The 24,336-nt window shown below is 44.4% G+C and overlaps 1 protein-coding gene across 4 annotated transcripts in view; it reads left to right on the top strand.

The window, feature by feature from the left end:
• The window catches only part of LOC140077693 (chemokine-like protein TAFA-1), a 48,482-nt gene extending 24,216 nt beyond the window's left edge, over positions 1 to 24,266 (top strand). For all 4 annotated transcript variants that reach the window (XM_072125065.1, XM_072125066.1, XM_072125064.1 and 1 more), the window contains 4 exons: positions 18,286 to 18,431; positions 19,875 to 20,015; positions 20,788 to 20,912; positions 24,112 to 24,266. In XM_072125065.1, coding sequence (XP_071981166.1) covers positions 18,286 to 18,431; positions 19,875 to 20,015; positions 20,788 to 20,912; positions 24,112 to 24,129 — 430 coding nt within the window. In that variant the 3' untranslated portion in view covers positions 24,130 to 24,266. The remainder of the gene's footprint in view (positions 1 to 18,285; positions 18,432 to 19,874; positions 20,016 to 20,787; positions 20,913 to 24,111) is intronic.
• The last annotated feature ends 70 nt before the right edge of the window (positions 24,267 to 24,336 follow it).

Genomic DNA, 24,336 nt, shown 5'->3' with positions numbered 1-24,336 from the left:
ATCTGGCAGTGGAAGAGTTAAGTTGGATATATAAGGCAGGAACAGGCTGGAGAACGTCAAATCTAAAAATAAGCTTTTCATCTGCTTTTATATATGATCAGAAAAGTGGATGAAAACAGGGAGCGGGCGGGATGTGCGGAGCCCTCCGGAGCCTCTGCCCCTCTGATGAGCCGTGTGATTGTTGTGAGCTCATACTCAGCGGGCCCCCGCCTTCAGCCGCTCCATTATCTCCAATACCTTTATTGTCCTGGGCTCTTCCATCGGCCCCCATTTACATGCTGCGGGGTCGCTACAATTACACCAAAAAGCTCCCATTCATCTGTGTGCGCCCCATCATTGTCTGACCTGCTAATTGGTGTCACTGGGGGAAAAAATGAAGGGGCCCCGCAGCAAACATGAAAGCACACCTTGTGTTTGATGGTGCCGGGACACAAGGGCTTCTGCTTCTTCCCCTTTCCAGGACAATTCCCCGTCCCATTGGCCTGCACAGGGTCTGATGGGCTGCGGGGGCCACATGCTATACACCTATGCTATGTATGCACTATGATTCCTCCGTTAACCATCCCTTGCCCCTTCTTTTGAGCAATATGTTTATAATTGCCAAAGTTATTTGGGGATTATCCAGCAGACTGCAGGCTGTTAGCTATAGCAGTCCCCATTCTGCTTCTATAGTCATGTATCCAGTTACAAGCCAAAATTGTTAGAGCAGTGGCCGCAAACTTGTGTTGTAAGACTACAAATCCCAGCATGCCCTTTCAGCCTTATTAACATAATATCTATCTTTATGGAAGACCTGAGGTGTGTTATCTGTCCTGCCTCCCCCGGGAGACACCTAATTTATCGTCATCTCTGCGTACTAGGAGCCATCTGTCTGCATTCACATGCGTGTATCAGCTCATCATCCAGCCTACACCCATCCCAAACACTAACCACAACCCTCTGCTGCCTTCTATATTATCCAGGATACATCATCCATCCCGAATACTAACCACAACACTCTGCTGCCTTCTATATTATCATCCAGCCTACACCCATCCCAAACACTAACCACAACCCTCTGCTGCCTTCTATATTATCCAGGATACATCATCCATCCCGAATACTAACCACAACCCTCTGCTGCCTTCTATATTATCATCCACCCTACACCCATCCCAAATACTAACCACAACCCTCTGCTGCCTTCTATATTATCCTGAATACATCATCCATCCCAAACACTAACCACAACCCTCTGCTGCCTTCTATATTATCCTGAATACATCATCCATCCCGAATACTAACCACAACCCTCTGCTGCCTTCTATATTATCCAGGATACATCATCCATCCCAAATACTAACCACAACCCTCTGCTGCCTTCTATATTATCCAGGATACATCATCCATCCCAAATACTAACCACAACCCTCTGCTGCCTTCTATATTATCCAGGATACATCATCCATCCCGAATACTAACCACAACACTCTGCTACCTTCTATATTATCCAGGATACATCATCCATCCTACATCCATCCCCAATACTAACCACAACACTCTGCTGCCTTCTATATTATCATCCACCCTACACCCATCCCAAACACTAACCACAACCCTCTGCTGCCTTCTATATTATCCAGGATACATCATCCATCCTACACCCATCCCAAACACTAACCACAACCCTCTGCTGCCTTCTATATTATCCAGGATACATCATCCATCCCAAACACTAACCACAACCCTCTGCTGCCTTCTATATTATCCTGAATACATCATCCATCCCAAATACTAACCACAACCCTCTGCTGCCTTCTATATTATCCTGAATACATCATCCATCCCAAATACTAACCACAACCCTCTGCTGCCTTCTATATTATCATCCACCCTACACCCATCCCAAACACTAACCACAACCCTCTGCTGCCTTCTATATTATCCTGAATACATCATCCATCCCGAATACTAACCACAACCCTCTGCTGCCTTCTATATTATCATCCACCCTACACCCATCCCAAACACTAACCACAACCCTCTGCTGCCTTCTATATTATCCTGAATACATCATCCATCCCAAACACTAACCACAACCCTCTGCTGCCTTCTATATTATCATCCACCCTACACCCATCCCAAATACTAACCACAACCCTCTGCTGCCTTCTATATTATCCTGAATTCATCATCCATCCCAAACACTAACCACAACCCTCTGCTGCCTTCTATATTATCCTGAATACATCATCCATCCCGAATACTAACCACAACCCTCTGCTGCCTTCTATATTATCCTGAATACATCATCCATCCTACACCCATCCCGAATACTAACCACAACCCTCTGCTGCCTTCTATATTATCCAGGATACATCATCCATCCCAAATACTAACCACAACCCTCTGCTGCCTTCTATATTATCCTGAATACATCATCCATCCTACATCCATCCCGAATACTAACCACAACACTCTGCTGCCTTCTATATTATCCTGAATACATCATCCATCCCAAACACTAACCACAACCCTCTGCACCCTTCTATATTATCCAGGATACATCATCCATCCCAAATACTAACCACAACACTCTGCTGCCTTCTATATTATCCAGGATACATCATCCATCCTACATCCATCCCCAATACTAACCACAACACTCTGCTGCCTGCTATATTATCCAGGATACATCATCCATCCTACATCCATCCCGAATACTATCCACAACCCTCTGCTGCCTTCTATATTATCCTGAATACATCATCCATCCCAAATACTAACCACAACCCTCTGCTGCCTTCTATATTATCCTGAATACATCATCCATCCCAAATACTAACCACAACACTCTGCTACCTTCTATATTATCCTGAATACATCATCCATCCTACACCCATCCCAAACACTAACCACAACACTCTACTGCCTTCTATATTATCCTGGATACATCATCCATCCCGAATACTAACCACAACACTCTGCTACCTTCTATATTATCCAGGATACATCATCCATCCTACATCCATCCCGAATACTAACCACAACACTCTGCTGCCTTCTATATTATCATCCATCCTACATCCATCCCAAACACTAACCACAACCCTCTGCTGCCTTCTATATTATCCTGAATACATCATCCATCCCAAATACTAACCACAACCCTCTGCTGCCTTCTATATTATCATCCAGCCTACACCCATCCCAAACACTAACCACAACCCTCTGCTGCCTTCTATATTATCCAGGATACATCATCCATCCCGAATACTAACCACAACACTCTGCTGCCTTCTATATTATCCAGGATACATCATCCATCCTACATCCATCCCAAACACTAACCACAACACTCTGCTGCCTTCTATATTATCCAGGATACATCATCCATCCCGAATACTAACCACAACTCTCTGCTGCCTTCTATATTATCCAGGATACATCATCCATCCTACATCCATCCCGAATACTATCCACAACCCTCTGCTGCCTTCTATATTATCCTGAATACATCATCCATCCCAAATACTAACCACAACCCTCTGCTGCCTTCTATATTATCCTGAATACATCATCCATCCCAAATACTAACCACAACACTCTGCTACCTTCTATATTATCCTGAATACATCATCCATCCTACACCCATCCCAAACACTAACCACAACACTCTACTGCCTTCTATATTATCCTGGATACATCATCCATCCCGAATACTAACCACAACACTCTGCTACCTTCTATATTATCCAGGATACATCATCCATCCTACATCCATCCCGAATACTAACCACAACACTCTGCTGCCTTCTATATTATCATCCATCCTACATCCATCCCAAACACTAACCACAACCCTCTGCTGCCTTCTATATTATCCTGAATACATCATCCATCCCAAATACTAACCACAACCCTCTGCTGCCTTCTATATTATCATCCAGCCTACACCCATCCCAAACACTAACCACAACCCTCTGCTGCCTTCTATATTATCCAGGATACATCATCCATCCCGAATACTAACCACAACACTCTGCTGCCTTCTATATTATCCAGGATACATCATCCATCCTACATCCATCCCAAACACTAACCACAACACTCTGCTGCCTTCTATATTATCCAGGATACATCATCCATCCCGAATACTAACCACAACTCTCTGCTGCCTTCTATATTATCCAGGATACATCATCCATCCTACATCCATCCCGAATACTAACCACAACACTCTGCTGCCTTCTATATTATCCAGGATACATCATCATCCTACATCCATCCCGAATACTAACCACAACCCTCTGCTGCCTTCTATATTATCCTGAATACATCATCCATCCTACATCCATCCCCAATACTAACCACAACACTCTGCTGCCTTCTATGTTATCCTGGATACATCATCCATCCTACACCCATCCCAAACACTAACCACAACCCTCTGCTGCCTTCTATATTATCCAGGATACATCATCCATCCCGAATACTAACCACAACACTCTGCTGCCTTCTATATTATCCAGGATACATCATCCATCCTACATCCATCCCGAATACTAACCACAACACTCTGCTGCCTTCTATATTATCCTGAATACATCATCCATCCTACATCCATCCCGAATACTAACCACAACACTCTGCTGCCTTCTATATTATCCAGGATACATCATCCATCCTACATCCATCCCGAATACTAACCACAACACTTTGCTGCCTTCTATATTATCATCCATCCTACATCCATCCCAAACACTAACCACAACCCTCTGCTGCCTTCTATATTATCCTGAATACATCATCCATCCCAAATACTAACCACAACCCTCTGCTGCCTTCTATATTATCATCCAGCCTACACCCATCCCAAACACTAACCACAACCCTCTGCTGCCTTCTATATTATCCAGGATACATCATCCATCCCGAATACTAACCACAACACTCTGCTGCCTTCTATATTATCCAGGATACATCATCCATCCTACATCCATCCCAAACACTAACCACAACCCTCTGCTGCCTTCTATATTATCATCCACCCTACACCCATCCCAAATACTAACCACAACCCTCTGCTGCCTTCTATATTATCCTGAATACATCATCCATCCCAAACACTAACCACAACCCTCTGCTGCCTTCTATATTATCCTGAATACATCATCCATCCCGAATACTAACCACAACCCTCTGCTGCCTTCTATATTATCCAGGATACATCATCCATCCCAAATACTAACCACAACCCTCTGCTGCCTTCTATATTATCCAGGATACATCATCCATCCCAAATACTAACCACAACCCTCTGCTGCCTTCTATATTATCCTGAATACATCATCCATCCTACATCCATCCCGAATACTAACCACAACACTCTGCTGCCTTCTATATTATCCTGAATACATCATCCATCCTACATCCATCCCGAATACTAACCACAACCCTCTGCTGCCTTCTATATTATCAAGGATACATCATCCATCCTACACCCATCCCGAATACTAACCACAACACTCTGCTGCCTTCTATATTATCCTGAATACATCATCCATCCCAAACACTAACCACAACCCTCTGCACCCTTCTATATTATCCAGGATACATCATCCATCCCAAATACTAACCACAACACTCTGCTGCCTTCTATATTATCCAGGATACATCATCCATCCTACATCCATCCCGAATACTAACCACAACACTCTGCTGCCTTCTATATTATCCTGGATACATCATCCATCCCGAACACTAACCACAACCCTCTGCTGCCTTCTATATTATCCAGGATACATCATCCATCCTACATCCATCCCGAATACTAACCACAACACTCTGCTGCCTTCTATATTATCCTGGATACATCATCCATCCCGAACACTAACCACAACACTCTGCTGCCTTCTATATTATCCTGAATACATCATCCATCCCAAACACTAACCACAACCCTCTGCACCCTTCTATATTATCCAGGATACATCATCCATCCCAAATACTAACCACAACACTCTGCTGCCTTCTATATTATCCAGGATACATCATCCATCCTACATCCATCCCCAATACTAACCACAACACTCTGCTGCCTGCTATATTATCCAGGATACATCATCCATCCCAAATACTAACCACAACACTCTACTGCCTTCTATATTATCCAGGATACATCATCCATCCTACATCCATCCCCAATACTAACCACAACCCTCTGCTGCCTTCTATATTATCCTGAATACATCATCCATCCCAAATACTAACCACAACCCTCTGCTGCCTTCTATATTATCCTGAATACATCATCCATCCCAAATACTAACCACAACACTCTGCTACCTTCTATATTATCCTGAATACATCATCCATCCTACACCCATCCCAAACACTAACCACAACACTCTACTGCCTTCTATATTATCCTGGATACATCATCCATCCCGAATACTAACCACAACACTCTGCTACCTTCTATATTATCCAGGATACATCATCCATCCTACATCCATCCCGAATACTAACCACAACACTCTGCTGCCTTCTATATTATCATCCATCCTACATCCATCCCAAACACTAACCACAACCCTCTGCTGCCTTCTATATTATCCTGAATACATCATCCATCCCAAATACTAACCACAACCCTCTGCTGCCTTCTATATTATCATCCAGCCTACACCCATCCCAAACACTAACCACAACCCTCTGCTGCCTTCTATATTATCCAGGATACATCATCCATCCCGAATACTAACCACAACACTCTGCTGCCTTCTATATTATCCAGGATACATCATCCATCCTACATCCATCCCAAACACTAACCACAACACTCTGCTGCCTTCTATATTATCCAGGATACATCATCCATCCCGAATACTAACCACAACTCTCTGCTGCCTTCTATATTATCCAGGATACATCATCCATCCTACATCCATCCCGAATACTAACCACAACACTCTGCTGCCTTCTATATTATCCTGAATACATCATCCATCCTACATCCATCCCGAATACTAACCACAACCCTCTGCTGCCTTCTATATTATCAAGGATACATCATCCATCCTACACCCATCCCGAATACTAACCACAACACTCTGCTGCCTTCTATATTATCCTGAATACATCATCCATCCCAAACACTAACCACAACCCTCTGCACCCTTCTATATTATCCAGGATACATCATCCATCCCAAATACTAACCACAACACTCTGCTGCCTTCTATATTATCCAGGATACATCATCCATCCTACATCCATCCCCAATACTAACCACAACACTCTGCTGCCTTCTATATTATCATCCATCCTACATCCATCCCAAACACTAACCACAACCCTCTGCTGCCTTCTATATTATCCTGAATACATCATCCATCCCAAATACTAACCACAACCCTCTGCTGCCTTCTATATTATCATCCAGCCTACACCCATCCCAAACACTAACCACAACCCTCTGCTGCCTTCTATATTATCCAGGATACATCATCCATCCCGAATACTAACCACAACACTCTGCTGCCTTCTATATTATCCAGGATACATCATCCATCCTACATCCATCCCAAACACTAACCACAACACTCTGCTGCCTTCTATATTATCCAGGATACATCATCCATCCCGAATACTAACCACAACTCTCTGCTGCCTTCTATATTATCCAGGATACATCATCCATCCTACATCCATCCCGAATACTAACCACAACCCTCTGCTGCCTTCTATATTATCAAGGATACATCATCCATCCCGAACACTAACCACAACCCTCTGCTGCCTTCTATATTATCCTGAATACATCATCCATCCCAAATACTAACCACAACCCTCTGCTGCCTTCTATATTATCCTGAATACATCATCCATCCTACACCCATCCCGAATACTAACCACAACACTCTGCTGCCTTCTATATTATCCTGAATACATCATCCATCCCAAACACTAACCACAACCCTCTGCACCCTTCTATATTATCCAGGATACATCATCCATCCCAAATACTAACCACAACACTCTGCTGCCTTCTATATTATCCAGGATACATCATCCATCCTACATCCATCCCCAATACTAACCACAACACTCTGCTGCCTGCTATATTATCCAGGATACATCATCCATCCTACATCCATCCCGAATACTATCCACAACCCTCTGCTGCCTTCTATATTATCCTGAATACATCATCCATCCTACATCCATCCCAAATACTAACCACAACCCTTTGCTGCCTTCTATATTATCCTGAATACATCATCCATCCCAAATACTAACCACAACACTCTGCTACCTTCTATATTATCCTGAATACATCATCCATCCTACACCCATCCCAAACACTAACCACAACACTCTACTGCCTTCTATATTATCCTGGATACATCATCCATCCCGAATACTAACCACAACACTCTGCTACCTTCTATATTATCCAGGATACATCATCCATCCTACATCCATCCCGAATACTAACCACAACACTCTGCTGCCTTCTATATTATCATCCATCCTACATCCATCCCAAACACTAACCACAACCCTCTGCTGCCTTCTATATTATCCTGAATACATCATCCATCCCAAATACTAACCACAACCCTCTGCTGCCTTCTATATTATCATCCAGCCTACACCCATCCCAAACACTAACCACAACCCTCTGCTGCCTTCTATATTATCCAGGATACATCATCCATCCCGAATACTAACCACAACACTCTGCTGCCTTCTATATTATCCAGGATACATCATCCATCCTACATCCATCCCAAACACTAACCACAACACTCTGCTGCCTTCTATATTATCCAGGATACATCATCCATCCCGAATACTAACCACAACTCTCTGCTGCCTTCTATATTATCCAGGATACATCATCCATCCTACATCCATCCCGAATACTAACCACAACACTCTGCTGCCTTCTATATTATCCAGGATACATCATCATCCTACATCCATCCCGAATACTAACCACAACCCTCTGCTGCCTTCTATATTATCCTGAATACATCATCCATCCTACATCCATCCCCAATACTAACCACAACACTCTGCTGCCTTCTATATTATCCTGGATACATCATCCATCCTACACCCATCCCAAACACTAACCACAACCCTCTGCTGCCTTCTATATTATCCAGGATACATCATCCATCCCGAATACTAACCACAACACTCTGCTGCCTTCTATATTATCCAGGATACATCATCCATCCTACATCCATCCCGAATACTAACCACAACACTCTGCTGCCTTCTATATTATCCTGAATACATCATCCATCCTACATCCATCCCGAATACTAACCACAACACTCTGCTACCTTCTATATTATCCAGGATACATCATCCATCCTACATCCATCCCGAATACTAACCACAACACTCTGCTGCCTTCTATATTATCATCCATCCTACATCCATCCCAAACACTAACCACAACCCTCTGCTGCCTTCTATATTATCCTGAATACATCATCCATCCCAAATACTAACCACAACCCTCTGCTGCCTTCTATATTATCATCCAGCCTACACCCATCCCAAACACTAACCACAACCCTCTGCTGCCTTCTATATTATCCAAGATACATCATCCATCCCGAATACTAACCACAACACTCTGCTGCCTTCTATATTATCCAGGATACATCATCCATCCGACATCCATCCCAAACACTAACCACAACACTCTGCTGCCTTCTATATTATCCAGGATACATCATCCATCCCGAATACTAACCACAACACTCTGCTGCCTTCTATATTATCCAGGATACATCATCCATCCTACATCCATCCCGAATACTAACCACAACACTCTGCTGCCTTCTACATTATCCTGAATACATCATCCATCCTACATCCATCCCGAATACTAACCACAACACTCTGCTGCCTTCTATATTATCCAGGATACATCATCCATCCTACATCCATCCCGAATACTAACCACAACACTCTGCTGCCTTCTGTATTATCCTGGATACATCATCCATCCTGAATACTAACCACAACACTCTGCTGCCTTCTATATTATCCAGGATACATCATCCATCCTACATCCATCCCCAATACTAACCACAACACTCTGCTGCCTTCTATATTATCCTGGATACATCATCCATCCTACATCCATCCCCAATACTAACCACAACACTCTGCTACCTTCTATATTATCCTGAATACATCATCCATCCTGCATCCATCCCAAATACTAACCACAACACTGCTGCCTTCTATATTATCCAGGATACATCATCCATCCTACATCCATCCCAAACACTAACCACAACCCTCTGCTGCCTTCTATATTATCCAGGATACATCATCCATCCTACATCCATCCCCAATACTAACCACAACACTCTGCTGCCTTCTATATTATCCCGGATACATCATCCATCCCGAATACTATCCACAACCCTCTGCTGCCTTCTATATTATCCTGGATACATCATCCATCCTACATCCATCACCAATACTAACCACAACACTCTGCTGCCTTCAATATTATCCTGGATACATCATCCATCCCGAATACTGACCACAACACTCTGCTACCTTCTATATCATCCTCAATACATCATCCATCCTACATCCATCCCAAACACTAACCACAACCCTCTGCTGCCTTCTATATTATCCAGGATACATCATCCATCCTACATCCATCCCCAATACTAACCACAACACTCTGCTGCCTTCTATATTATCCCGGATACATCATCCATCCCGAATACTATCCACAACCCTCTGCTGCCTTCTATATTATCCTGGATACATCATCCATCCTACATCCATCCCCAATACTAACCACAACACTCTGCTGCCTTCAATATTATCCTGGATACATCATCCATCCCGAATACTGACCACAACACTCTGCTACCTTCTATATCATCCTCAATACATCATCCATCCTACATCCATCCCCAATACTAACCACAACCCTCTGCTGCCTTCTATATTATCCAGGATACATCATCCATCCTACATCCATCCCCAATACTAACCACAACACTCTGCTGCCTTCTATATTATCCTGGATACATCATACATCCTACATCCATCCCCAATACTAACCACAACACTCTGCTGCCTTCTATATTATCCAGGATACATCATCCATCCTACATCCATCCCGAATACTATCCACAACCCTCTGCTGCCTTCTATATTATCCTGGATACATCATCCATCCTACATCCATCCCGAATACTAACCACAACACTCTGCTGCCTTCTATATTATCCAGGATACATCATCCATCATACATCCATCCCGAATACTAACCACAACACTCTGCTGCTTTCTATACTATCCAGGATACATCATCCATCCTGAATCCAGCCCAAATACTAATCACAACCCTCTGCTGCCTTCTATATTATCCAGGATACATCATCCATCCTACATCCATCCCGAACACTATCCACAACACTCTGCTGCCTTCTATATTATCCAGGATACATCATCCATCCCAAACACTAACCACAACACTCTGCTGCCTTCTATATTATCCAGGATACATCATCCATCCTACATCCATCCCAAACACTAAGCACAACCCTCTGCTGCCTTCTATATTATCAAGGATACATCATCCATCCTACACCCATCCCGAATACTAACCACAACACTCTGCTGCCTTCTATATTATCCCGGATACATCATCCATCCCGAATACTATCCACAACCCTCTGCTGCCTTCTATATTATCCTGGATACATCATCCATCCTAAACCCATCCCAAACACTAACCACAACACTCTGCTGCCTTTTATACTATCCTGGATACATCATCCATCCTACATCCATCCCGAATACTAACCACAACACTCTGCTGCGTTCAATATTATCCTGGATACATCATACATCCTACATCCATCCCGAACACTAACCACAACACTCTGCTGCCTTCTATATTATCATCCATCCTACATCCATCCCGAATACTAACCACAACCCTCTGCTGCCTTCTATATTATCCTGGATACATCATCCATCCTACATCCATCCCAAACACTAACCACAACCCTCTGCTGCCTTCTATATTATCCAGGATACATCATCCATCCTACATCCATCCCCAATACTAACCACAACACTCTGCTGCCTTCAATATTATCCTGGATACATCATCCATCCCGAATACTGACCACAACACTCTGCTACCTTCTATATCATCCTCAATACATCATCCATCCTACATCCATCCCCAATACTAACCACAACCCTCTGCTGCCTTCTATATTATCCAGGATACATCATCCATCCTACATCCATCCCCAATACTAACCACAACACTCTGCTGCCTTCTATATTATCCTGGATACATCATACATCCTACATCCATCCCCAATACTAACCACAACACTCTGCTGCCTTCTATATTATCCAGGATACATCATCCATCCTACATCCATCCCGAATACTATCCACAACCCTCTGCTGCCTTCTATATTATCCTGGATACATCATCCATCCTACATCCATCCCGAATACTAACCACAACACTCTGCTGCCTTCTATATTATCCAGGATACATCATCCATCCTACATCCATCCTGAACACTAACCACAACCCTCTGCTGCCTTCTATATTATCATCCATCCTACATCCATCCCGAATACTAACCACAACCCTCTGCTGCCTTCTATATTATCCAGGATACATCATCCATCCTACATCCATCCCGAATACTAACCACAATGCTCTGCTGCCTTCTATATTATCCAGGATACATCATCTATCCTACATCCATCCCAAACACTAACCACAACACTCTGCTGCCTTCTATATTATCCAGGATACATCATCATCCTACATCCATCCCCAATACTAACCACAACACTCTGCTGCGTTCAATATTATCCTGGATACATTATCCATCCTACACCCATCCCCAATACTAACACAACCCTCTGCTGCCTTATCCTGGATATGGCGCAGGCTTCTTTTTTGTGACCAAGACGGATGGGTCATTCCGTCCTTGTATTGACTATCGCGGGATTAACAAGATCACTGTTAAGAACCACTATGTGTTGCCCTTGATTACCGAGCTTTCTGACTGCCTGCGTGGTTCCATGATCTTTTCCAAGCTGGACCTTTGTGTGGCCTACAACCTCATCCATATCGGCAAGTGTGACGAATGGAACACAGCTTTTAACACCCGCGATGGACATTTCGAATACCTGGTGATGCTTTTCGGACCATGTAATGCGCCTGTCTTTCAGGAATTTGTCAACGACATCTTCAGAGATCTGCTGTACACGTGTGTCTTAGTTTACGTAGACGACATTTTGGTGTATTCTCCGGACCTTGAGTCTCATCAGTCCCACGTACGACAAGTTCTTGGTCGCCTTCGGGCCAATCATCTCTACGCCATGGTTGAGAAAAGTCAGTTCCATCAACAGAGCCTTCCTTTCCTTGGCTATATAATCTCCGACAAAGGTCTCCAGATGGATCCAGCCAAACTGTCTGCTGTTTGGCAGTGGCCACGTCCAGAAGGTCTATGAGCCATTCAAAGGTTCCTAGGTTTTGCAAACTATTACCGGCAGTTTATTCCGCATTTCTCTTCTCTGGTGTATACCATCGTGGTGCTCACCAAGAAGGGCACCAATCCCGAAATCTGGCCCTAGGCGGCTGAAGAGGCCTTCTCAAGGTTAAAGTCTGCTTATGCCTCCGCTCCTGTTCTCACTAGGCCTGACACAGAGGTGGATTCATCCTCTGTAGGTGCAGGGGCGGTGCTCACCCAGAAAGGGCCTAATGGCTGAACACTCACGTGCGGTTTCTTTTCTAAAACTTTTCCTCCTGCAGAGAAAAATTACTGTATAGGGGATAGAGAACTTTTAGCCATCAAACTTGCCCTGGAAGAATGGTGACATCTTTTGGAGGGAGCTTGCCATCCGGTCTGTTTACAGCCCATCGTCTTAATCCCAGGCAAACCCTTTGGTCACTCTTCTTCTCACGCTTCAACCTGTTAATCCACTTTCGTCCTGCGGAGAAAAATATCACAGTGGATGCCCTTTCCTGTGCCTCCGATGTCGTTGGAGAAGAGCCGGTCCCCCAGCATATTATCTCTCCAAAAACAACTGGTTGTTGCCGCTCCGGTGGATCTTCAGCAGCTTCCTCCTGGCAAGATGTATGTCCGACCTGCACTGCAGAAGAGGATTTTGTCTTGGATTTTGCCAACTTGTTCTTTCAACACATCTTCCGGCTGCATGGACTTCCTCAACACATCGGGGCAGATTTATCAAGTGTCTGAAAGTCAGAATATTTCTAGTTGCCTATGGCAACAAATCACAGCTCCCCTTTAAAATACTCGTGAACCCTGGTAAAATGAAAGCTGAGTTTCAGACACTTGATAAATCTGCCCCATGTCTGATCGAGGGGTTCAGTTTGTGCCCAAGTTCTGGCGATCCTTGTGCAATCAATTGAAAGTGACTCTGTACTTCTCTTCTGCTTACCAACTGCATTCTATGGTCAAGTGGAGAGGGTTAACCAAACTTTGGGCTGTTATCTCCGCCATTTTGTTTCTGCCCCTCAGGACCTGAAGTCCATCTGGGAGCAGACTCGCCATTCCTTGTTGCAGCTTCTGCCCGAACCAAGCTTCAGGAGGATATGAAACGCAGACATTCTCCTGTCTTCTCTTCAGGTGACAAAGTCTGGTTGTCCTCCAGGTATGTCCGGCTAAAAATCCCTGGCTACAAGCTTGGTCCTTGTTTCCTTGGTTCCTTTGAGGTGCTAAGTCGCATCAATCTGGTGTCCTACAAGGTGCGCCTTCCTCCCACCATGCGCGTATTGAACTCCTTCCATGTCTCCCTGCTCAAGCCTGTTATCCTGAACCGCTTCTCCTGGCAAGTACCTTCTCCTGCTCCTGTGGCTTACTCCACCGACATCTATGAGGTAAAGGAGATCCTAGACATGAAGACGGTGAGAGGTAAGCAGTTCTTCTTGGTTGACTGGAAGGGGTTCGGGCTGGAGGAAAGATCTTGGGATACCAAGGACAATATCCTGGACCATGATCTTCTGCAGAGATTCCTCCAGCCCAAGAAGAGCGAGAGGCCGAAGAAATGGGAGAAACTGTTATGGTGGTCCCGCGACCCATATTGCGGTTCGTGGGCTTACCCGTGCCTCCCTGCTCCCCCCCCCCCCCCCCTTCCTAGCACTCCTTACCTGTCCTGGCTCTGCTGCCTTCTATATTATCCAGGATACATCATCCATCCTACATCCATCCCAAATACTAACCACAACACTCTGCTGCCTTCTATATTATCCAGGATACATCATCATCCTACATCCATCCCGAATACTAACCACAACCCTCTGCTGCCTTCTATATTATCCTGAATACATCATCCATCCCGAACACTAACCACAACCCTCTGCTGCCTGCTATATTATCCTGAATACATCATCCATCCTACATCCATCCCGAATACTAACCACAACACTCTGCTGCCTTCTATATTATCCAGGATACATCATCATCCTACATCCATCCCGAATACTAACCACAACCCTCTGCTGCCTTCTATATTATCCAGGATACATCATCCATCCCGAACACTAACCACAACCCTCTGCTGCCTGCTATATTATCCTGAATACATCATCCATCCTACATCCATCCCGAATACTAACCACAACACTCTGCTGCCTTCTATATTATCCTGAATACATCATCCATCCTACATCCATCCCGAATACTAACCACAACACTCTGCTGCCTTCTATATTATCCTGAATACATCATCCATCCCAAATACTAACCACAACACTCTGCTGCCTTCTATATTATCCTGAATACATCATCCATCCCGAATACTAACCACAACACTCTGCTGCCTTCTATATTATCCTGGATACATCATCCATCCCGAACACTAACCACAACCCTCTGCTGCCTGCTATATTATCCTGAATACATCATCCATCCTACATCCATCCCCAATACTAACCACAACCCTCTGCTGCCTTCTATATTATCCAGGATACATCATCCATCCTACATCCATCCCCAATACTAACCACAACACTCTGCTGCCTTCTATATTATCCAGGATACATCATCCATCCTACATCCATCCCGAATACTATCCACAACACTCTGCTGCCTTCTATATTATCCAGGATACATCATCCATCCTACATCCATCCCCAATACTAACCACAACACTCTGCTGCCTTCTATATTATCCTGGATACATCATCCATCCTACATCCATCCCGAATACTAACCACAACACTCTGCTGCCTTCTATATTATCCTGAATACATCATCCATCCTACATCCATCCCGAATACTAACCACAACACTCTGCTGCCTTCTATATTATCCTGAATACATCATCCATCCCAAATACTAACCACAACACTCTGCTGCCTTCTATATTATCCTGAATACATCATCCATCCCGAATACTAACCACAACACTCTGCTGCCTTCTATATTATCCTGGATACATCATCCATCCCGAACACTAACCACAACCCTCTGCTGCCTGCTATATTATCCTGAATACATCATCCATCCTACATCCATCCCCAATACTAACCACAACCCTCTGCTGCCTTCTATATTATCCAGGATACATCATCCATCCTACATCCATCCCCAATACTAACCACAACACTCTGCTGCCTTCTATATTATCCTGAATACATCATCCATCCCAAATACTAACCACAACACTCTGCTGCCTTCTATATTATCCTGGATACATCATCCATCCTACATCCATCCCCAATACTAACCACAACACTCTGCTGCCTTCTATATTATCCTGGATACTATCTGCTATCCAGCTTACATCATTCTGCTTCTTATCACCAGGAACCATCTGAATGACATCCCGTGTTACTTTTCTTTTGAAGTAAGACAAAGGAAACAACCAATAAGTTTTCCTCACTTGTGCAAAAAAAGTTTTTTTTTTCCACTTACATAAATAGAGATGTGACAATGAATATGACTTCTTTCACGTAAGAAAACTGGTGGTTAATCTGACCAAAATTTACACCAGCCCTCCCGCCATGAATGGGGCACAGACTGCACCATGTATCAACTGTAGTGCAAAATGCAGATCTTCATGTGCCCCTAATTTCTGTTCTCTATCCTCTCCCTACAGGGGTCCCTGCTGAAATCCAACACAGCAGCCACTTGTGCTCTACATAGCAGTATCTTGTGGCACTGTGTTATGTAGACAGCATTTTTGAGGTTTAAAGGTTAGAAGAAGGGCCAAAGGTTATAGACATTTGATTTACATAGAGGATCTTTCACCAACCCAACTCTTCACGCTTTAGTAGGCCTTGTTTCTCCAACTCCGGTCTCCGCCGTTTCTGGGTAGAGATGAGAGAGTGTCCCCTTGCCAAAAGGTAGCCATGGCTAGATGGTAGGGACCTCATTTTGCCGGATTGGCTGTTCGCCCACTAATCCAGCAATATGTCATTGTCATCGTGTCCGCATTGCTTCCACAATCGGTGGCAATATTTTTTGGCTCTCTACTGTTAAATGGGTGTAGCCAGGATGTCTTCCCCAGCGCAGGACCACCAATATGATAGTATCAGGACTAGTTGGCAGAGTTTCAGTATCCAAAATCCAGTTTAGGCTCTCTGCATTCAGATGGGTGGTCCTAGGGTGGAGCTGACAATCTAGCTTCTCCCACCTGACAGTATTGAGCCTAAAATAATGACATTGACAACACAGGAATGGTGGGGAGTAGAGAGAAAATTCTAACTAATCCAAATTGAGCAAAGGGACACCCATGAAAGAGTGAAAAGAGTTGGTAAAAGGTTCTCATTGATCTCTCATTACTTGGACATCTTGTACCTTCAGGCTTGGTCAGTAGTCTATTAATATAAAGGGGGTTTAGGCCCATGGCCACCCGAACCACCAACCAAATTTGATACTTAGAAGGACCTTCACCCATGAAATCCTTCTACATCCGTTCCTGCTCGCAATACACATTGAGAGCCATTTGAGGACTGTTGAAGGTCCTCCAAGGGAAAGCAGCAGAAGGGACTCATCTTCCATTCCCCAAGAAGCTGATTCTAGTATCATATGTAGGAAGTGATTCCCAGGCTACAATATTCATACAGCCCAGGGCCCATGGGTCCTATTCTGCCCCTGGGCTTGGTCAGATCTCTGTAATTACCACCCCAGGACCACTATGGTCATGATGTCCACCAGTCTCATGAGAAGACGAGCTACGTGCAGAGCCTGTATTATTCTGTAACCTGTCCTGTGTCATCTCCTCCCTTAGCTTCGGTGTCCTCCTCTCCATGTCCTGTCTCTGGTTAGTAGTCACAGCCGCCTATACCAAGCACAATGTCCAGATGCCTGACCTGTCTCCGCTTTGGCCTCCGCACTATCAGTACTTCACAGACGGCAACCAGCTGCCAGTCATCTGTAAGTTGTTGATCATGTCTCTACCAGCGTCTTCCAGCCTCCTTGATATTCCTCCTCATCCCCCTCTAATGCCGTGCCAAATCATGACTCTACTTCCAAACCACATCTCCATCCAAACACGTCATTTCCCAGCTCACCGTGCCCTACTTCTTCAGCACATGGATTCCCATAGCCGCCCATTGCATGCCTTCCTGCCCTGACCAATGCCAGGGGGGAAAAAATCATTGCCTGTTATCCCTGCCAGATATGTTCCCAGATCCTGGCACAGACTCTTAAGAAATCAGGACCGGGTGTGCACATGCCATCTGCTAGCAAGAGAGGAACAGGGCTGCAGCAGAGACTACGAGGGATGTGGGGGAGACAGATGGAGAGAGACAAGAGAAACAAGTGCGAGGGATAGCAGAGGGCGACATACAAGAGATGGAGAGGAAAGACGGGACGGTGCAATATCACCAAGTGTCTCTTATAGGGGCACAATGCAGATTGCTGGAGTAGATCCATTCCTTTATATCCAGTAAACGGAGCGCTTTATAAAAAGGATTTTTTACATGCATTTTAAGTAATGATTTATCTAGACATTTAAAGGGATTTTCTGGAGGGGGCCATTCTCACTTCTAATGACTTATCCAACCATGCCCTAATCCTCTGCTAATCACAGGTATATCCTGGAAACTGTACACAATTCTCCGTCCCCTATACAGATCCCATATCCATGTCCTGCTGCTCCTATAGTCTCCAGGTCCCTGACACAGCATCCATACAGTAGACTGGTCCTGTATCACAGCCTGGAGCAGCTGATCCATATGGGTATTAGGGGTCAGTGCCCCCCAATCCGATACTGATCATCTCAAATTAATAATAAAGCACATTATATATACAGATACCAGGAGCCATCATCTTATATTTAGACAATATGAGAATTGATCTGCTGCATTAGAAGTGTTAATTATCCTATAGCGCCACCACATGGAAAGTGAAGTATTACACAGTTCACTTCCTATTAGAAATCAATGCATGGACATGTAGGGGTCCCCCAGGGGAGAGACACTGACTGAGTGGATTCCCCTTTATGTTGTATTGAAATCTATTACTGCTGCACCTTGATGGGATCACATAATGCTATATAATAGATCCACACAAGTCATTGCTTCCTGCTACAAAACAACCAATATTGGATCTCAGCAGCTCCAGGGGATTGTGCAGTCATCAGCTGCTGATGTGACAAGTCCCAGAGTCAGTACTGATCTCTAGTGAAGTTAGAAGACAGAGGAAACAGCGCCTCCTCTGTACATAGGCTTAGTCTGGTACTACTGCTATTGAACTGCCATGGACTGTAGAGGCAGGGTGTCTAGACATCATAGTGCAGACCCCCCTTGTGTCATGGTATAACATTGCCCACTAGAGGGTATTGTGTTGTCTTACTCTGAGCCTCTCTATGTACAGCTGGTGGTACCTGCCGGGTGGTGTCTGCTCATCGCTGCTGCAACAGGAACCGAATAGAGGAGCGCTCCCAGACAGTGCAGTGCTCCTGCCTGCCAGGGAAGGTGGCCGGGACCACCCGGGACAAGCCCTCTTGTGTGGACGGTAAGTCATACCCCTGTAATATACACTACAACACATGTGTAGATATATACAGGGGAGGCACAGGACACCTTTTATTTCAGAAACAAAAAGGTAACATGGTCCCTAGGACCACCCAGAAAGTAATGGCTGAGGGGGAGATCTAGGCCATGCTAGGATCATGGTCACATGTTACTGGATCAGGGGCAAGTTTTTCCAATGGGAGGTGGTCGTATAGTAAATCATAGACCACAGCTGTCTATCGCTACAATCGCATCTCCAATATCTTGTGTGGTTTCAAACATTAGCAACAACCAGGAATGTGTCCTGTGATGCACAGCTATGTGATGTGTTTCATGTGTTGTCCATAAAATGTGAGGTCATCATAGACCTTTTTTGTAAAAAGCTTAGAGAAAATATGGAACCAGTCATATGAAATCCACAAGAGTGTATATGTGCTATCCATGGTGCTGAACACAGAGCTGAAGGCGTGGGATCCAATCCTTAAGGACGTATATAGTAGCGCTGTTTTCAGCATGTATAGAACAATAGAATAGAACCCCATAATGAAGAATCATATAATGAAAGAACACTCAGTGCCATCTATAGTGTAGTGGCCATGCTTAATCTTTAGCTGCATGCACTTCAGTGGCCGCCAGGACACATTAGATGTGACATCACAGGCCACGGGAACAGCACTCACCATTGTGCCACTTCCACCAGCTGATTGGTGATGGGCCTGGTGTGAAAACCCTACACATCTAATACTGATAATGTGTAAAAATCATATCCGCAGCTTCCATTGTGATGGGAAAGTGGTGGTGCGACATGGAGCCGTGTCTGCAGGAGGAAGAATGTCAGACCCTCCCTGATAACTCTGGCTGGATCTGTTTCCAGGGGGGCCGCATAAAGACCACCAAGGTAAGAACAACATGAGCCCATATAGCAGCACAACCTCTCATGTAGAGGCAAGTACAGATCACAGATTAACTATAGGGGTACTCCAGTTGTCTGTGTCTGGGAAAGCTGGGTGACAGATCACACCTCCCCCATCCTAAACAGTAATAGATTATATTATAGATTCTCTGCCCTTGGATGAGCTCCAACTGAGGTCATTCATCTTCCCTACATGTCTAAGGAACCCTGTGCAACAGAGACCTTCATGTACTATATCGTTCAGGGGGTTTGTCTTCAACAATTTGGTCTCAACTAGCAAGGAATGGGACAAAGCTGCAGTACCACACACCGCCACTGTACAATGTATAGCACTGAGCTTGCCCAAATCTTGTCCAAATTCCAGAGCCTCAGTTTTGGTTGAAAAAAAAAAAAAAAAATAGCATTGGTGTAGGGGTTCTGAGGGAGCAAATGATGCTATCATATACAGTCTGGACCAGAAATATTTGGACAGACAACAGGTCTCCAATTCTGGTTCTGTACATTACTACAATCCGGCCTATCAGTGCGTCCCTGCTGTGCTCTGATCTTCTTTACGGCATTCTCGCTTTGAAGACAGAGTTCTGCGCATGCACAGACGAGAGAGCAGCGAGGGATGAAATACACAATGTGAAGCAAAGATGATAGGAGCCCGGTGGGGATGCCCTGATGGGATGGGGCGCAGCAGACTTAACTGGAAAGTTATAATGATTTTACCAAAATATTATATGTGATTCCCCCTTTGATGCCTGTCAGTTAGCTTGCCCACAGATCCCATAATGCCTTGTGTTCTCAAACTAGCATTAAATCCATTTAGTTTCCCACAAGTAAATCCACTGAACCCTGCACAGCGCACATACAGGATGTATATGGTGACTGGCCTGGCAGCTTCCATCACATGGAGGAGCAGGTAACATGTAATAAGTGGTAGAAATCATAAGTAGCCCAGTTACATGCAGTCTATAGCCTGTGTTCTGTGAGAACTAAGGGTTAATAGCTTATCCGCACAGAGCTGATGACAAGGTGGGGGAGAGGAGCAGCATGAGGTGCAGAGAGAGACAGAGAAAGTTCTGAAGAATCACAGACTGGGATGGAGGAACTGATAGGGAACAGGGGAGATCTTGTACCTCAATATTCTGTGCAGGAGACATTTGTATCCACAGTCTTAAACACTCTGAGCTCTGCTACATACACCGAGAGAGCTGTCACATGACCTCCTCCTCTGTGAGCAGGGAGCAGTCCTCCCCTCCCATGAAACCGACAGATAAACTATAAACAAAGTAGGGATTCACAGGGCTTGTCAGCAGAGGAAGCAGCTCCTGCAGTACTGAGGTAATCTGAGGGGGATAACAAAGAAACTGCTGCATATAGGTAACAAAGATAACAGGCAAAGTTGTTTGATTTGTGTATTCATCTGATATTTAGTCAGCCAGCCATTGTGCAATTTCTCCCACTTAAACAGATGAGAGAGGCCCGTAAGTGACATCATAGGCAGAACCTCAGCTATAAGAGACGAAATGTGAAAACAAATCCAGAAAATAACATTGTCTGATTTTAAAGAATTTATTTGCAATTTTATGAACATTTTGACCCCAAGGGGTAAGATCTTGCATGGAGCCCCTGATGGAGGGAGATTATTAGGGTCTTGTAGGTCTTCATATTCTAATTATTGCTCCCCAGTTGTTTCCTTCTCACCCAGCGGGTGCCTATTGCAGATTTGGTCTTCCCCGCCTGGTGCAGCGCTACACTGGGGTTTCTGGTGTCCTTCCACAGCCCTTTGGTCTTCACCATTGTGGAGTTTGGAGGGCGACTGTTTGAGGTTGTGGAGAGGAGTCTTTTATACGGATAACAAGATCTAACAGGAGCCATTACTACAGGTTAATGAGTGGAGGACAGAGGAGCCTCTTAACTCCTTCGCGGGTATGGACCCTTCCGATGCCACCACGCCATTTAAAAGACGGGGGCGCTGCCATCTTTATTCCCATCACCGCACCCCGATGACATCCCTTCTTCGTCAGACCCGAGACTGTATGGCATCTGCAGTTTCGTTACAATGAGCCAGTGGCTCATTGTAATGAATACTGTATAAAATGCCATATTCTGCAATACAGTCGTATTGCAGTATATGGTAGGGACATTCAGACAATGTAGGGTTAAAGTACCCTAGAGGGTCTAAAAAAAATAAATAAAAAAATTGTAAAAAAAAAAAAAAAAAATTCAAATCACCCCCTTTATAAAATAAACAGTAAACACCACAAACACATCAGGTATCGCCGCATCTCAAAATGCTTGATCTATCAAAAAATAAAAACGGTTATTGCCGCCGGTGACCTCCATAACAGAAAAATAGCGCCCAAATGTCTGAAACGCGACTTTTACACCAATAGTGATAAAAAAGGTCACACACATCTATTGTCAGCAGTAATGTAATGATCGGTCAGAGGTCATTGTACAGGGAGGGGGAGGAGATAAGCTGTGACATCATCTATTGCCAGTAGTGATGTAATGATGGCTCAGTGTTATCTATATAGAGGTCATTGTACAGGGAGGGGGAGGAGATAAGCTGTGACATCATCTATTGTCGGTAGTGATGTAATGATGGGTCAGTGTTATCTATATAGAGGTCATTGTACAGGGAGGAGGAGGAGATAAGCTGTGACATCATCTATTGTCAGTAGTGATGTAATGATGGGTCAGTGTTATCTATATAGAGGTCATTGTACAGGGAGGGGGAGGAGATAAGCTGTGACATCATCTATTGTCAGTAGTGATGTAATGATGGGTCAGTGTTATGTATATAGAGGTCATTGGACAGGGAGGGGGGAGGAGATAAGCTGTGACATCATCTATTGTCAGTAGTGATGTAATGATGGGTCAGTGTTATCTATATAGAGGTCATTGTACAGGGAGGGGGAGGAGATAAGCTGTGACATCATCTATTGTCAGTAGTGATGTAATGATGGGTCAGTGTTATGTATATAGAGGTCATTGGACAGGGAGGGGGGAGGAGATAAGCTGTGACATCATCTATTGTCAGTAGTGATGTAATGATGGGTCAGTGTTATCTATATAGAGGTCATTGTACAGGGAGGGGGAGGGGATAAGCTGTGACATCATCTATTGTCAGTAGTGATGTAATGATGGGTCAGTGTTATCTATTAAGCATTTTTCATCCTTGTCTTTTTAGATTCATCCTCGCTACTGATCACAGAAGGATCTAATTTGGCGTCCAAGTAAAAGTTTGGGATTCTAAGACTTTATCGCCCTCTACTGGAATAGGGTAGTAGACGCTGCTCTGTAGGGCTGCTCAGTGGACAAATGGAAATAAACATAATAAATGTGTTTCCTTGTCTCCCAGAGAACATGACATGGCAGCCCCCCCCAGACACGACACCCCAGACCCCCCCAGACA

This window comes from Engystomops pustulosus, chromosome 9, assembly GCF_040894005.1.
Source record: "Engystomops pustulosus chromosome 9, aEngPut4.maternal, whole genome shotgun sequence".
In the NCBI taxonomy this organism is placed as follows: Eukaryota; Metazoa; Chordata; class Amphibia; order Anura; family Leptodactylidae; genus Engystomops; species Engystomops pustulosus.
Note: the sequence above shows the minus strand (reverse complement) of the source record. Positions and strands in the feature narration are given on the sequence as shown.